The sequence below is a fragment of the Physeter macrocephalus genome, chromosome 15 (assembly GCF_002837175.3).
Source record: "Physeter macrocephalus isolate SW-GA chromosome 15, ASM283717v5, whole genome shotgun sequence".
Lineage (NCBI taxonomy): Eukaryota > Metazoa > Chordata > Mammalia > Artiodactyla > Physeteridae > Physeter > Physeter macrocephalus.
In genome coordinates this window covers 47,190,153-47,207,770 of record NC_041228.1, presented here as the reverse complement: position 1 = coordinate 47,207,770, position 17,618 = coordinate 47,190,153, and the positions used below count along the sequence as shown (strand labels likewise).

Genomic DNA, 17,618 nt, shown 5'->3' with positions numbered 1-17,618 from the left:
TCAACTACATATTCTAGAGAAAAACAAATACTGCTTTAGTAAGAGAGGTATATTCTGCAAATTCTATTAAAGTAACAAAAAAGTGGCAGAAAATAAATATTAAGATAAAACTGTCATGGATAAATATATTCTATTTCTAGCATACTAAGTCACAATAAATTTCCAAGTACCACACACAATAAAATCTTTACAATAATTCTTGTATATACCTTTACATTATTATGTGGGGTGCAAAAAAAGTTACCTATAAAATCACCTACTTGCCCTTTTTTTTTTTTTTAACTAATAAAGAATAATTCTGTACCTCTGGAGTATATCCATAACTGAATGAATCCGTTTTTTCTGAGAGTCAGGAATTAAGGTCTGTGAATCTGTTATTCCTACATCAACAACACAAGTTCCAGGAGCTGAAAAGAAACTATCTTCTTCTTCATTGTCTTCTGTTATCAACCTAGCATCTCCTCCTCCAAATACAACTGCTGCACTTAATTTTTTATGCTAAAAATGGAAAGAAAAAGAAAAAAAGTAATGAAATAGCCATAATTAATGTCTTGAATACATTCTTAAAATTATAAGAATTTGATTTGGGAAATAAAATATAAGCAGAATTGAAGAAGAATTGATTTTATAATACTTCCTGAGAGGACAATCAGAGATTCCACTCAGAGAAAATCCCTAGTTCACCAGGTACCACTGCAGCCCTGGAATCCTTACATCATCTACAGCTCCTCTTCACACAGTACTGTAACTGTGGGCTTACTTGCATGATTTTTCCACTTGCAACATTACCTCCTAGAACTCTCATTTCAGCACACAGAAGACATTCAACAGCTGCTTACTAACCGAACAAGTTAGAACTTAAACCAAAGTTTTTGGTCTCCTCCCTGTACATATTTACATAAACTTAATTAATAAACCAATTAAGAGATATTAAGAAATGTCATAGTCATATACATGAACGCTGGGCAAGTTCTGGTGCCTGGGCAGTTTTTTATTTCACTTCACACCTCTACACAAAATCTCAAAAGGAAGTGCATTAACAACTATTGACAACAGTAATAATTTATCCTAGTTTATAACATTTTCTTTACAAAAATTTAGCTTATAACATTACCTGTTTGGCATTTAGAAAGACAAATGTTTTCCCTTTGAAGATCTGTTTTCTTTCCTGTCGTCCTGACAGATCAATATTTTTACTTCCAATAACTGGTTCATCAATAGGTGGGTAAAAACTATAAAAAATAAAATAAAGTACATTCTAATTATACACTACACTGTATGTATAACATTAAATTTTTAAATGGAATGGCAATCTAGACACTAGAAAGGCTTAATTTCCATAATACCATTATATTATTAAAAAGTTAAGAGTTTTATCTGGGACTTAAGGACTGAAATTGCCTAAACACTTTTTCTAGAAATACGGTGACAGATGCCACACAGAACAGCAGAACTCTACTTTCTAAAACTATATAATGCAAAAGTAGACAATCATAACGAGATACAATTAAATATATATGAATCAAACAACTTATGTAAATTACAAATGATTGAGAGAGAAAAAGTAATTTAAAAGTTTTTAAAAAAGTAAAAACCAAACAAAAAAACCAAAAAAAAAAAAAAAAAACCCAAATGGTTGAAACATCATCCATGAAAGATCAAATTCTATTAGAATGTTGTGCTTGCTTAGGAACCAGTAAGTATTAGTAATAATGTTCATATTGTAATTCTATGAACTACTGCTATAAGTGTTTGTTACAAATCTCTTTGGAGAAGCTCAGGGAATTTTAAAACCTACATTTTGTCAGTTTAAATAAAATTCCAAAGATTTAAAAACACAATCTTATAGCTCTTTAATGTAACACTATAAACACATCTTAATAATCCATGGAGATTAGGGAAAAGAAAATAGAGAAGTAAAATCAACAGATAATTCAGTCCATAGTTTCAACTTTCTATATAATCAGATCTTTTGTTACAGCTATTCATAACTGACCAGACTCTTAGTTTCTCTCTCTACCTTCTAGTAAAAATTATTAATGTTCATGGATAGAAAGACTCGATATTGTCAACATGTCAGTTCTTCCCAACTTGATCTATAGATTAAACACAATCCCAGTAACTCCCAGCAAGTTATTTTGTGAATGTTAACAAACAGATTTCTAAAGTTTACATGGAGAGGCAAAAGACCCAGAACAGCCAACACAATATTAAGAAGAAGAACAAGGCTGGAGTACTAACACTACAGAATCCAAGACTTAATGTAAAGTGGCAGTAATCAAGAGTGTGGGACCTCCCTGGTGGTGCAGTGGTTAAGAATCTCCCTGCCATTGCAGGGGACACGGGTTCGAGCCCTGGTCCGGGAAGATCTCACATGCCACGGAACAACTAAGCCCGTGCACCACAACTACTGAGCCCACGTGCCACGACTATTGAAGCCCGCATGCCTAGAGCCCGTGCTCTGCAACAGGAGAAGCCACTGCAATGAGAAGCCCTCACACCACAATGAAGAGTAGCCCCTATTCGCCGCAACTAGAGAAAGCCTACGCGCAGCAACGAAGACCCAACGCAGCCAAAAAATTTAAAAAATAAAAAAAAAAATTAAATTAAAAAAAAAAAAGCGTGGTACTGGCAAAAAGATAAACAAATAGATCAGTGGAAGAGAATGAAGAGCCCAGAAATAAGCTCACATAGAGTCAATTCTGATCTTTTACAACAGAGCAAAGGCAGTACAATGGAGCTTAGTCTTTTCAACAACTGGTGATGGAACTGGACATTCACAGGCAAAAAAAATGAATCTAGACCCAGATCTTACACTCTTCACAAAAATTAACTCAAAATGGATCATAGACCTAAACATAAAATACAAAACTATAAAACTCCTGCAAGATAACACAGGAGAAAATCTAGATGACCTTGGATATGGAGATGACTTTTTAAATATAACACCAATGGCTTCATCCATGAAATAAATAAATGATAAGCTAGACTTCATTAAAATTAAAAAGTTCTGCTCTGTAAAAGATAACATCAAGAGAATGAGAAGACAAACCACAGACCAGGAGAAAACACTTGCAAAAGACACATATGACTGTTATCAAAAATATACAAAGAACTCTTAAAATTCAACAAGAAAACAAACAACCTGATTTTTTAAAAGGGCTGAAGACTTTAATAGATACCTCTCCCAAGAAATACAGAGAGCAAATAAGTATTATGAAAAGATGCTCAATATTATATATCATCAAGGAAATGCAAATTAAAACAAAGAGATACCACTACACACCTATTAGAATGGCTAAAATCTAGAACACTGATACCACCAAATGCTGGTGAAGATGTAGAAGAACAGGTACTCCGATTCATTGCTGGTGGGAATGCAAAATGGTACAGCCACTAGAAGACACTTGGGCACTTTCCCACAAAACTAAACACATTCTTAACCATATGATCCAGCAGTCGTGCTTCTTGGGATTTACCCAGAGGAGATGAACTCATGCCATAACTTGGAAGCAACCAAGATGTCCTTCAGTAGTTAATGAATAAATAAACTGGTACATTCAAACATGGAATATTATTCAGTGCTAAAAAGAAATGAGCTATCAAGCCATGAGAAGACATGGAGGAAACAAATGCATATTACTAAGTGAAAAAGGCCAATTTGGAAAGGCTACATATTGTATGATTCCAACTATATGACATTCTGGAAAAGGCAGAGCTATGGAGACAGTAAAAGATCAGTGGTTGCTGGGAATTGGGGAAGTGGGAGGGATGAATAGGTGGAGTACAGAGGGTTTTTAGGCAGTGAAAATACTCCATATGATACTATAATGATGGATACATGTCATTCTACATTTGTTCAAACCCAAAGAATGTACAATACAAAGACTGAATCCTAATGTAAACTATGGACTCTGGGTGATTATCATGTGTCAATATAGGCTCATCGATTGTAATAAATGTGTTACTCTGGTGGGGGATATCAATAATGGGATAAGCTATGCATGTGTGGGAGCAGTGGGAATACAGGAAACCTGTACTTTCCTTTCCATTTTGCTGTGAACCTAAAACTGCTCTAAAAAATAAAGTCTTTAAAAAAGATTTTTAAAAAATTACTTAAGCATAATGGTGATGATGAGGGGACAATGTAGGATGGGGGGAATCTGGACAATCAGTCACTAGAGTTAACTATCCACAGAGAGCAACATCCAATATGACAAAAATGTTTTGGTCATAAGAGTCACAATCCAGCATTTTAGAACTAATTTCCTTACATTTCCCTCCTCCCATCCCCCAGATTTCTCCTTGGAAACATACATTATCTCATACAGTAAGCTGTCATGACTAAAATTTTATTAATTTAAAAAAACTTTTATAACTGACTAAACCACAAATGCATGTGTTTTAATCTGCTACAATGGATGTTTTAAGTCTATTTTAAAGTAGTGATTCCTAGAATCTGCAATGTCAAATGAGCGAGTTATCTGCAGCTAAGAGCAGATTTAGTTGGCAGGATGGAATGCAACCCGGGGAGTTATTGCAGTTTTCTAAATAACTGACTTTAAAATTCTGTTTATTCTACTTTTAAAGATATATAGAGAATAGTGGAAACTATTTTAACTATTAATTAAATCTACAATGAGAAAATAGGTAGTACTAAAAATTAATAGGCATTCTAATTCATAAATAGGAAAAATTTTAATATCTCTTCATCAAACACCTTACATCCCTTTCAAGAAAATTCTTCTGTAGCTTACACTTCTTTTAGTGTAAAAGGCTTCATATATATACAAATGGGTGTTTACAAATTAGTCTACATAGTAATGTAACAACACTAGATTATTGGGCCAGTCTCAGACAAAAATAGAATGTAAATGTTTAATACATACATAAAACTGAGTAAATGTGAGATTCCTACTGCTTTCTAATGACTAAAATAGCATTTTAAAATTATCTACAGCTTTGTGTTTTTCACACTGTCATTCTTAATTTTGCCACAGATAATAGATAACAGTTAACTACAGTTTAGTTCAATGAAGAGTGAACATTTGTTATACCAAGTCACATTCCATGAGAATGATATGCAATTAGCTTTCCAGAGTTCTAACTTTTATTTGTGTGATTCTTTGATGTTTGGTTCCTCTACTAAGTGCCAAGATGGCAGAAACTGTAATGCTTTTTGACTCATCATTATATCCTCACGTCTATCTTGCCTGGTTCAATAACTATTTGATAATAAATAAACCGACAGTATAAAACAGAAATAAAAATTTCACCTAATAAATTAGAAGTAGACAGAAAGTAAAAACATCCCTCAATAAAAGTTGTGAGTATTAAAATTCTAGGACTAGAAAAATGTATTTTGGTTTTCTTTTAAAGACATTGGTAAATTTGAGCCCCAATACTCAATAAGACTGATCTTGAAAGGAAAAAAAACCACCGTATTATCAAGAATCGAATCAAATGTTGGGAGTCATACATACATATACATATATATGATATATATAAATATCATATATATAATACAGTGATAAATAATAGACCATGTTCTGGAACTTCATATACGTAGAAAAATCTTTCTCTCTTTAGTAGTATTAAGGATGAAAACAAGAAAGGAGAGACTAGTGATAAATGTGAGGAAAACATCATTAAAAAATCAATATTTCTGAAAAATTACATTCTAGAAGTTTTAAAGCATCACTAAGGCTATAGTGATTTGACAGCTAGTAATAAAATTGGAAAACAGTAAATTAACTTGGCAGAGACCTAGGTTAGAGGCACACTGCCTGAATACAAGGATACCACAAATATAAAGTGACCTCTAACTTCTATAATGAAAAAATTAAAACATTTTTTGGCACATTTACACAGAAACTTCAAGAGCTACAAATAAAATAATTATGCTTTATTATGTAGTAACTGGTACATATTATTCACAAATTCTATAAAATATTAATCTAGAAATATTGACTTTTTCCTATGTATATTTCATAACTTTATATAAATTCTTCACATGATGTTCAATAAATTTCATCTAACTCAGAGCACATCATCTTCACTTCTGTCCCAAGATTTTCCAAATACAGAATTTTTCTGAATTCATGTATAATTCTGGCCGTGGAAACTATTCCACGCCACAATATTTCTTTGCCCAACATCTGGATAGCTGTTTATTTCATTAGTACCAAAGGTACACATTCATGATTTCTAGAACCACATACTTACTATACTGCTTTTTTTTTTTGGTGATCTCTAAAAGGTTTGAATTACATTGGCATCCACAACTTGTAAATCTGAGCTTGTATCTCCAGGAAAAATATTTCTAGTGTGTGTTAAATTTCTTTGCTTTAAATTTTAATTGATTATTTAAGGTCAACTCTATAAGCTTCCTAAACTTTCATTTACCAAGATTGTTTCATGCTAATGTGTCTCTTGGGTCTGAGATTTTATTACAAGCTAATAAGTTAACCTATTCCTCTTTTCATGGATGCTGGCAGAAGACTCAAGACTCCTGGGTCAGAGACAAAGCAAGCAGCAAGCCTCAGTGTGTTTGCAGCAGGTCTCCTTCCATGCCAAGTCCCCTGGGGATGACACAGAAGGTACATATAATGGGTTGTGTTACAGGAGAGGTATATATCATGGGTAGTGTTACACTGAACTTGGGAATCCACCCATTTTATAACAAGCTATAAGCAGGCCTGCTCTCTGTCCTGGGAAGGAGATATTACCTCATCCCTCCAGGTTTCTCACTGCAAACATAACCCTGAGAAATGGCCTGGGTATAGGGCAGTCAGGGCCTTTCATTCTTGGCATATCCAGCAAGTTTTGTATGATGTAAGAACTCTCTCCCAACAGTGTTTTCTGAAAACAATGCTGCTTGTTGTCTGAAATAAATTGAGAAAGGGAAACTCCCTTTTTCTCTTGAGGATCATTTTTTTACATCCAGACATATACAATATTTTAATGAACTTCCTTTATTAGAGCATAGAGTATCAAAATTAAATACTTCTTTTAAATGTAATCTAAAAATGACTTCATCTACATTGGTACTTTGATAACAGTATAGGAAAATTAGGTATCACAAACCATATCAGGTTTAACCCTTCACTTAGTCTGTTTTGTGCAAAGATGCACACATAACTGTACCAAAAAGGACTACACATTTTGTTAGGTAAAAATATTATAGTATGCCTCCTAATTTAAATTCAGGACTAGTGATAATGCTTTTACAGAACTAAAAGAACAGGTAGTTATGTAATAGAAGAGCCACCACAATTTATCTCATATCCCTTTTATAACCCATCCTACTACTATTTAATATCTTAAATTTAATCATTTTTCTATTTAATTGAGTATGTAGTCAAATTAGTCTTCAACAAACATATCAAAATGGATACTAATAGGTATAGCAATCTACTAAGGCAAAAAACTATGTATTTTAAAATAGTATTAAAAACTTGATTATCAGTTGCCATCATCAAACATGAACTAATGTAATAGTCTTTCCTGGTTAACACTGAATTAGGAGTTATTGAACAATCTTAGTGTAGGGATGTTTTATTATAGCCATCTAAGTTAATACAGTCACAAATTGAAGCCAGAAAAAAACTATGCCTAACCTAAAGTAAAAAAAACAAAAAACAAAAAAACAAGGTTAAATACACCTGAGAATCTGAACAAATAAGTAAGAATCAATGACTAATTCTAAAAACTCCAAGACCATAAAACATATCACCAGTAGTAAAAACTTAATCAGACCCCTCCACCCTTAAGTAATCTAGAATTAACAATGGTTCATTATCTGTAACAAGAGTCATTATTTATAGGATTTATCAACTTTTCTAGGGAGGGTCATAAACAGGCTTCAGGGAAAAATGTAATTCTGTTGAAATACTATTAAGTTGGTAGTAGTGAAGTTTCTAGAGGAGAGAACAGTGCTTTCATTTTCTCACAGGGGTCTAGGACTCAAAAAAGGTTAAGAATCATCTATTTTAAAATCTCAGGAATTCCCTGGTGGTCCAGTGGTTAGGACTCTGCGTTTTCACTGCCAAGGGCTCAGGTTCAATCCCTGGTCAGGGAACTCAGATCCCGGAAGCCGCTTGGTGTGGCCAAAAAATAAATAAAATAAAATCTGAAGATCTCTTTCCAGAGGAAAGCATATTTTCTGTTAACCAGATTATAAAATACAAGAAACCTCCCAAATGAAAATTAAAAACAAAGAGAAAAATCTGATATTCAGTTACTTTTAAAAGCAGATACATATTATCAGGTATAAATAGTTCCTAAAAATATATGCACTGGGCAAATTAGCTTATAATAACTAGTAATATTTTTAAATTGGTAATAAAATGCTTAGCTTGAATAGGTAATACTTAAATTGGGTAATAAAATACTTAATTTGCATAGAATTTTAGATTTTTAAAACTTCCTCAAATCTATTATACCATAAAGACTATAAGCTACTGACATATATTTTAAGCAAGCATGTTCTTATGTTGACTAAAAACACCCACCGTTTTATAGTCACCAGTATTTTAACCATGCAATCTGAAAAGAAAAATCACAAATATCCTCCTTCTCAACCATAGCTTATATTACTGCAAACATTACTAATACAATACATACAGTGGATAGATCCTTTAGTCTGGTGGTTCACAAATTTACCAGAGCATCCAAAAAATTAAATAAATAATCAAGCTACTATGAATCTTCACAGATATTGCAATTAGCTACATTTCTTTTATTAAGCACCTATTATAATGCCAGGCAATATGCTCCGACTTTATGTATACCACTAGTTAAGATAAATAATACTTACACTAATACTAATAATACGAAATACTTAAACACTCAGCAGGACAGGTATTAGTCTCATTTTTTAAAGGAGGTAACTGACACTTAGAAGAAATCAGCTCAATTCCCAAGGCCACAGCACTGTTAATATTCTGGCCCAGGACTCTGAGGCTCCACAACAGGGATGCTGCACTACACAATTCCTGGTGTCCTGCACGCATGATGCCCAGCAGTGGCATGTGTGCTCTACTGATTTCACCTCTATGTTATTACTGTCCTTCAATATTTTCCTTTAAATATTGGCACATATGTAACATTTGTTTCACAGAGATAAGGAACAATCAACAAAGAACTGGGAAACTTTCTTCACATACTAACAAGAAAACTTAATTAATAATACTGAACTGCAACATTACATCCTGAAACAGACAATAAAGAGGGAATTAACCTAAATAAAACCAGTGCTATCATATTTTGTATGTCATATTTTATTATATTTAAAATACGCAATATACCTTTCAATTTCTGGAGGCTGTTTCTTGGACTGAACTGCTTTAAGAAATTCAGTAAAATATTCTGGTTTTACAATCGGACGCCCACAAATGAGTGCACATATTGTCTACAAAGAAGAAAACATATGAATACATATACTCATACCCTAGCTTTTTTAAAGACGTAAGTTATAGACTACAAAGAGGCTGTTCTACTCTGTTTTTCCTCCTGTCTCTCTAAATTTATAAAGGAGACACAATCTATAAAATAGAAGTCAGTATTGGTCACTGTCAGTATTGGTCACTGCCTAGTTTTAGTATAAAAATCCCTGTATTATTACTTGATTATTAGAAGCTACCAATTACAATACCGGGGGGGACAGATTGGGAGTTTGGGATTGACATATACACAATGCTATATTTAAAACAGATAACCAATGAGGACCTACTGTATAGCACAGGGGACTCTGCTTAATATTCTGTAATAACCTAAATGGGAAAAGAATTTGAAAAAGAATAGATACATGTGTATGTATAACTGAATCACTTTGCTGTACATCTGAAACTAACAAGGTTGTTAATCAACTATATTCCAATATAAAATAAAAATTAAAAATAAACAAACTGTGGTAACTACAACTCATGTAAGTCAGAATCCTGCAAAGCAAAGGCCTATATGCTAAAATAGCAATAAGACTTGAAATAACAAATAAATGTAACATACAGGCAAGTATCAATAAACAATAAACAATCATTATTAAAGGTGAAAAAAAAAGAAGCTACCAATTACAATATTAATTTTAAAACTGCTTGGGGAGGGCAGAACAACATAACATAAAATACAAGTCAATTTAAAAATGTATACCATTTTAAAAACATTAAAATGTACATCTTAGAATTAAGGAAATGTAACATCTGCCCTAGAGAAGACAGTAACAAGAGATAAACATGAGAGAGTTCTTTCACCTTAATTGCCTTTCAAACTGATTTTAATTATGGAATAAAGTCTTTTTAAGAAAGTAAATAAAGGAATAACTCTTTAGTGTTGGACAAAAGCTGAAAATAAGTATATACAGATGGAGTGGGGGAAGAAAACTTCAACTAGCAAGTGAATTAAACTATAAGCCTCAAAGAAGATGTATCCACAAAATTTGAGACAGATTAAAAAATACCATCACTGGCAATGAAAATAAGATTCAGCATAATTCTAGGAAATAATACAACCAAAGAATTGGTAAGAATGCTTCTAATAAAAATGGGAAATTACCTAAACGTGAGCAAGAAATTTAGGGTATCTCTCAAGAATGAAATCTGAAAGTTATGAACCTCAAATTTGAATGAAATAATTGACTTCTTGCATGAAGCAGTAATGTGCAATTCAACACTGGACTGAGTAAACTCCAATACATGTGATCCTGGGTAAAGGATTCAATTGCTCCATGCCTCAGTTTCCTCTTCAGAAAATAAAAACTGAACTGAATGCTCTTTAGGTTACCTTTTGGTTCTAACATTCAACAATTTTAAAAACATAAACTAACCTGTATTTTTGGAAAATTTACTAAAAAAATAATATAATGCTGGGGCTTCCCTGGTGGCACAGTGGTTGCGAGTCCACCTGCCAATGCAGGGGACACGGGTTCGTGCCCCGGTCCGGGAAGATCCCACATGCTGCGCACACACACACACACACACACACACACACACACTAATAATAATGTAATGACAAAATTTTTTTTGCACACAATTGATCAGAAATATTGAAAAAGGAGTATTGCTCTGCAAGCCTTTGTTGGTATATATACAGTACTCTCTAATATCCAGGGACTGGGTGGCCATTAGCATCCTAGTCACCGGAATACTGTGTACTATGGTAAATGGATGCTAGTTTCCAGGTCTGTCACAGACTCAGTAAAATATCTTTCAAGACCATCTAACTGCCTTTGCTCTTATTTCATACCCACCAAGCAATGGCATGATTACCTATTCCATTTCTCAGGTACCTTGGTATCTTCAAGGGGACCATGTTGGAGTCTACCTGTAAATATTCTGGTCACTATAAAGATACATCCCTACTGTAAACTAATAAATGGACATTTTGAATTATGAATCTATTATCTGGGTTTATTAGCATAAATTACTATTCAGGAGGCTAATCACTCTGTTGAATTTATAAATCAATTTCATAAACTTACAAAGATGAAACAATCTTTGATACAAGTTTAACATGAGGTTCAATCTGAACAGCAAGCCTTTCTCTATGACACCTATTTAGGTATAAGACACATATTCTAATTTAATTAATTATATATTAAAGGATTTTTGTATCATCGAATAAAGGAATCTAAATATCTGTTGCTTTTCACTATAGATATTAACCTAAAACAATCTCACATATCTATAGTCAACCTGCTGAAGGAGACGAATCACCTCCCAATATCATTCTTCAATTAGTTTTGGATTAACCAAATCTGAAGAAGATGCAAAGTCTGAAAACATACCAAAGTATATCACTGCTTTGACAAATAACATATATCTACATATCTCTAGATTGTGACAATACAATAAGGTAATATTGTAAGAACCTAAAGTCTTTGTGATTAGGGTCTAAAGCCAAATAAGAACTAAATAAAAGAGCATGAAACCATGAGATGGTATCAGAGACTGGAGGAAGGAAAGACATGAGCTGCTAACTTTGAAGATCGGCAGTTGATTTCTAATTGCTTTGCTTTTAGACTGAAAACACAAACTATGCGCTGTAATAACTTCTTGGTGAAAGGATAATATAAATCATTTAAATGCTAAATCAATATCTGAAATATAATTTCATGTGCTTTTGCTTGCCCCAGATAATAAACAGTGTTTCTGAAAAACCATTCTAGCCTATATGGTAGATATGGGGTTGGCTGGCATATATACATTTACAACTAACAGTTCTGATAGTTTTAAAGCAAGTGACTTTTAAAACATCCGTGTATAGTGGGTAAAGGAATAAACTTAAATTCAGAGAACTTACTTTAACATAATAACAAGGCATTCAACTTACTTTAATGGTAACTTTAACTGATACCATGACAAGGTGAGTACATTCCTCTGTCCAATTGTTTACAGTAAGTCCTCCAAGTTGCAATACAGCTTGACTCAAAGCAGTTTTCCCAGGGGCATCTAAACAAGAAGAGCATGCAACCAAAGGTTCATACTCTACTCTGCAAATGAGAATAAGTTACATAAAGTTATCATAGAGATGGCAACTTATGGTACTTTAAACTTTAAGCTCACATCATATGCTGTTATTTTGATTTTTATGTATTACTAAACTTTCTAACTTATGAAATTATCACTTCCTAAGTCTTAAGTCGCAATTAAGAAAAAAACAATGATCAAAGTTTATTATACTTTGACCTATGCAGAATCAAACAAAAGTAGCTCCCATCAAGGTTCTTAGGGCCCACTCAAACTCTCATTCACTCTTTTCACTATCTATGATTAATAAAATGCACTAACCATGTGTGGTGCAAAGTTCACTAGTGTCCTAAGTAGGAACTACATAGATTGGTTCCAATTCATTATCCATAAATATCCTTTTCCTTTAGAATCTGATTGGTGCAAAATAAAGCTGTCCATTTTAATATCAATTTAAAAATTCTTACCTGAATTTACTTTCAAACACTCCAAAGGTAACCCTATCCCCTGTCTTCAAAATTCGGGAAAGGCCATTCTGCATTTTTTCCTCATTAACAAAGGTACCATACTTAGAATTATCTTTTATTGTCAATATAGGGATTTCATCTGTTTGACTCTGAAAAAAAAAATCAACAAATAATTTAAAGTCTCTTACCACTCAGTAAATACTATTCCTAAGGGGAAAGGTTTCAAAACAAAAGGTTGATAACTTCTGGAATAGGTGATAGGTGGCTAACCTCCCAACACAGCAGGCAATACAGTTATTGTTTTGGTTGTATGCAAAGAATGATTACTCAACTAGCAATTAAGAGAAAAATGTCAATTCCAGAATCACTCCTCTTAGAACATACATTTTCTTTATTTTTGTAAGTCAGTGGAGATTTTCCTGACCCCTCACAATTTGAGAACTGTTTGCTTTTGTACAGTCTGTTTCATGTATAACATGACAGCTTCATTCCTAAGGTTTTTGGGCTTTTTTTTGAATTATCAAAATCACATAGTAAAAATCAGTCCAATGCAAAAAGGCTAGAGTGTCTGACTTGCAGTAACAATTTTTTTTCTTTAGGATTTTCAACAATGTTTTTCTATACCTAAAAGAATACAGACACAAAACCTAAATATTACTGAACAGATCCAGCATTTGCCAACATGCAGTCTTTGCTCAAAATAATGGCTTTTCTTCCTTAATTGCCACCAGCATTACCATGAGCACAGCTATTTGTATATATTTATATTACTTTTACAATCTACCTTTATTACTAAAACAACCAACACACCAAAACAAACTCAAAGCCATTCAAAGGAGCTGTGGGGCATATACAACAGCTGTTTTCAAAGGAGCTGTGGGGCATATACAACAGCTGTTTTCCCTAGTAAAGCATATCAATTTCCCTTGTGAAAACCTAAGATATACGGGAAACACCAGTGTTCATATGGCTGCATTAACTCATTAAAGCAGAAGTCATGATGGTCTATTCACTGCTCTATTCCCAGGCTTTGGCACAGTGATTGACACACAGTAAGCACTCAATAAATGTTCAAGTAAATAAATATAAATATGTTCTACTTCCCCTGAGTTTCTAAATCACTAAAACAAATAGTAAAATGCTGAAACAGAAACTTCAAATCTTAAATAAACAAATACCAACAGTACCACTGCCCAAACGTCCTTAATTTTGTTAACATTTAAAGAAAACTAACAGCTATATAAAAAGTCTCCCAAACTCTCTCTTACATATACACCAAGGTAAACTTTTGTGATTTCAACCCTCTTACTGTCAGCTAGTGAAATAAAATTAGTAACTTACCAGGTTAGTTACAGAAAAGTTAGCAGTTAACACAGCATGATTTCGGCTGATTGATTGATCATCTTCAATTAGAATGCCACAGTTTTTCCTTCCAACAATGTACTCAACACCAGCCAAAAGTCTGTATGGTTCTAAGAGAATTTTTTTTAAAGTAAATTAACAGGTATACACATACATAAACATGTATTTAAGATATAGATATGGCAAATATTTAAACATTTTTATTTTGCTATTTAAATGCTAATAATCTTTATGTAAATCAAACTTGTGTTTTCCAGTAAAGCCTCACTGAAGGAGGCAAATCTAAATAGAAAGCTCTACCATTTTTCTAACAGGAAAACAATTTTGTCATTGCTTGCCCAAATTAACTTATAATTTAATGCATTACCAAATAAAATCACAACACTATGTTTGGAGCTAGATAAACGAATTCAAAATTCCATCAGGAAAATATAATGTGAAAAACTGTCCAGAAAAATGTGAATATTATGGGAACTTCCTCTACCAGGTGGTAAAATATGCCACAAAGCGAAAGCAGTTAAAAAGTATGGTATTGGATCAAGTGTAAAAAATATAGATCAATGCAAGAAAAGTCCAGACCAGATTAAAGCGCGTAATTTGGGGATTTTTTTTTTTATGTTAAAGGTAGCTTTTAGAACAACGTGAAAAGGTTATTAGTTTAAAAAAATTTTGGAAATCACAAATTGTTGGAGGAACAGCATGTACATTGAAGACTTGCAGAGTTTAGTCTGGTACCACTGGAGTGGTAGAGTGATTAGGGAAAATAAACTAGACAAGTAGAAAGGAGTCCAAGTAAACCTTGACAAGACCTGGATTATATTTTATTAATCAGATTCTTAACCTAGAGTGGACTCTTTCAACGAAAAACTTTTGTGTTGGTTTCCCTACATTTTTCCTAGAAGGATGGCACCCCATAGCTTCCATCAGATTCCGAAAAGAGTGTAAGATCCCCCAAAAGCTAAGAATGCCACCCACTGGCGCTAGGGGCATTTTTCTTCTGCTACTTCCTTAAAGGAACTCAAAGAGCCAGCCACAGGCTTCAACTGTTTCTGGAAACTGTTCCTGCTGTGTTCCACCTCGCAATGCTCCAAGTCCACAGTGAAACTTGATCTTTGAGTCTCTATAATATTTTTTAGTATCTACAGTATTATTACAGTATTTATTTTCCTTACCATTAGTTTGGCCCTCTCCATACTTCCTTACACTGTCAGTCCATTTAGCCTCTACGTAGATCTTTTTTTCAATCATAATGTAAACTTCCGGAGGGCAAGGCCAATCAAGCTACAACTGCTTATCTATCAACTAATAAGTGCTTACATATATTAAGCAACCAATTTACATGCAATTACCATTTTCCGTTGCTAGAAATGCAGAAAAAAAAAAAAAACTTTTTCAGTTGTTGTGATGACAAAACGGAAAAAGGCTCCGAAACAAAACCAAAATTATGCTTTCCTGTAGTTGCCATTTACACAAGTCATCTCCGTGGCTCCTCACAATAATAAACAATGCGCTAAAGACAGAGTCATCGAGTCTTCCAGACTGTTCACTTATTCTGGGTGTTTCCTCAAAAGCTTAAAACGCTAGGTGTCGTAACATATACCCGGCCAAGACTCAATCCGAAAGAACGTTTAAGCCCGGGTCAGAGCTAGTCCCGCCAGAGAAGTTGGTCCCAACCACGGACAACCTGGCGGTAGACCGGGCGGAAAGGACCCGGCGGTCACTGAACGGTCCAGCGTCGCATGCCTCCTCCCCGCGTCAGACCAAAGCCTGGTTCGCAAGCACTGCGCACCCCCCGAGAAAGACCACGCGGTCCCCACACAACAAATGCGCGGCTTTCGCACCAGCTTTCGCAGCCTCCCAGGGCGAGAACGGACCGGAAGTAACGATCCGCAAACCCTGTGCCCGCCGCATCTGCTCCCGGGAAATCGGTCCCCGGACATCTCCCTACCGGCCTTACCTCGGGCAGGGCCCGCAGCTGGGAGCAACTTCCACATGGCCTGGAACACTAGGGTCTGGCCGATGTGCGGCAGCGTAACCGCGGCTGACCGACGTGCGCGGCCGCAGCGCCTGCGATTGGCGCGGACTCCGGGACGTGCGCGCTCCCGGAAGCCACACCTGCCTAAGAAGCGGAGGGATAGAAAGAAGTGCGGCGTTGGCGCCTGGTCGACACCCTGTGGTTAGGAAAGGAATAGCGCAATGTGTATTGAAATGTGCTGTCTTAAAAGGATCCCATTTTAAGGTGTTCAACGAATACAAGATTATTTGCAATTGCTTAAATTGCGGTCATTCCTTCGTATGGATCCTAATGATTGTGATAATTATGGTGAAGATAAGTATTTCACTCCAATTATTTTTACTCTTCTCCAAGCTCAAATAAAGTTCTCCTAATTTCTCTGTTTCATAATGTTGCACTTTCATCTAATCAGTAGCTAAGTACTGGGGAGTCTATCCGTCCTTTCCATTTCTACTTGTACCAAGCTGGTGCAAGGCTCTTCTCTTAATGCTATAGTAGCTTCCTAATCCTTCACCACCCACCTCCTGCATTAATCCATTCTACAGTCTACACACTACAAAGTAAACACCTTAGACTACACTTTTGATCACATAATTTTTGGTTTTCAAAAGCATTCTGAAATGAGAAGGAAAAAAGATGTCACTTTAAAAGGCTGGTTCATGAAAGGCTCTGTCATGAACATAGATGCAAAAATCCTATACACAAAATTAGTGAATTGAATCAGGTGGTATATAAAAAGGATAATCATGACTAAGTGGGGCTTATTCAAGAAATAGAAGGGTGGGTGTTAACTGGGGGAAAAAAATAAATGTAATTCACCAGAATAACAGGAAAAAGGGAGCAAGATAATGATAACCTTGGTAGCTGCAGTAAAATCATTTGATAAAATTCCACATTCATCCATTTATTCTCAGCAAAATTGGAATAAAGGGAACATTCTTGATCAGATAAAAGGCATCTGCCAAATAACTGCTGCTTACATTATACTTAAGGTAAATTATTTCATGTTTCCCTCTGACATCAGGAATGAAATAAGGACATATTTGCTCTTACCACTTATTTTAAACATGGTTTTGGATGTTCTAAGCAATGCAAAAGGGAAAAAGAAAAGGCATATGGATTGGAAAGGAAGAAATAACAGTCATTATTAACAAATAACATGATCATGTACATTGAAAATCTAAAAGAAATGAAAAGTATATTTAATAAGGTCACTGAACACAATGTCTAAAAAATTCAGTTGTATACCTTTATTCCAGAAAATAAATAGAATGTGACATTTAAATAGCTAATTATAGTAGCACCAACAGT

At 34.4% G+C, this 17,618-nt stretch overlaps 1 protein-coding gene across 3 annotated transcripts in view; it reads right to left on the bottom strand.

Annotated features, from left to right (window-relative positions):
* The window catches only part of NBN (nibrin), a 45,689-nt gene extending 29,275 nt beyond the window's left edge, over nt 1-16,414 (bottom strand). Inside the window, exons 1-7 of one of the 3 annotated variants that reach the window (XM_007116260.3) lie at nt 16,251-16,414; nt 14,273-14,403; nt 12,932-13,080; nt 12,328-12,487; nt 9,309-9,412; nt 1,115-1,232; nt 305-498 (exon numbers count right to left, since the gene is read on the bottom strand). In XM_007116260.3, coding sequence (XP_007116322.2) covers nt 305-498; nt 1,115-1,232; nt 9,309-9,412; nt 12,328-12,487; nt 12,932-13,080; nt 14,273-14,403; nt 16,251-16,287 — 893 coding nt within the window. In that variant the 5' untranslated portion in view covers nt 16,288-16,414. Of the gene's footprint in view, nt 1-304; nt 499-1,114; nt 1,233-9,308; nt 9,413-12,327; nt 12,488-12,931; nt 13,081-14,272; nt 14,404-15,642; nt 16,128-16,250 lie in introns of those variants that run through there. The other 2 variants (XM_028500445.2, XM_007116262.4) reach the window with 2 other exon arrangements.
* Nucleotides 16,415-17,618: the final 1,204 nt, after the last annotated feature.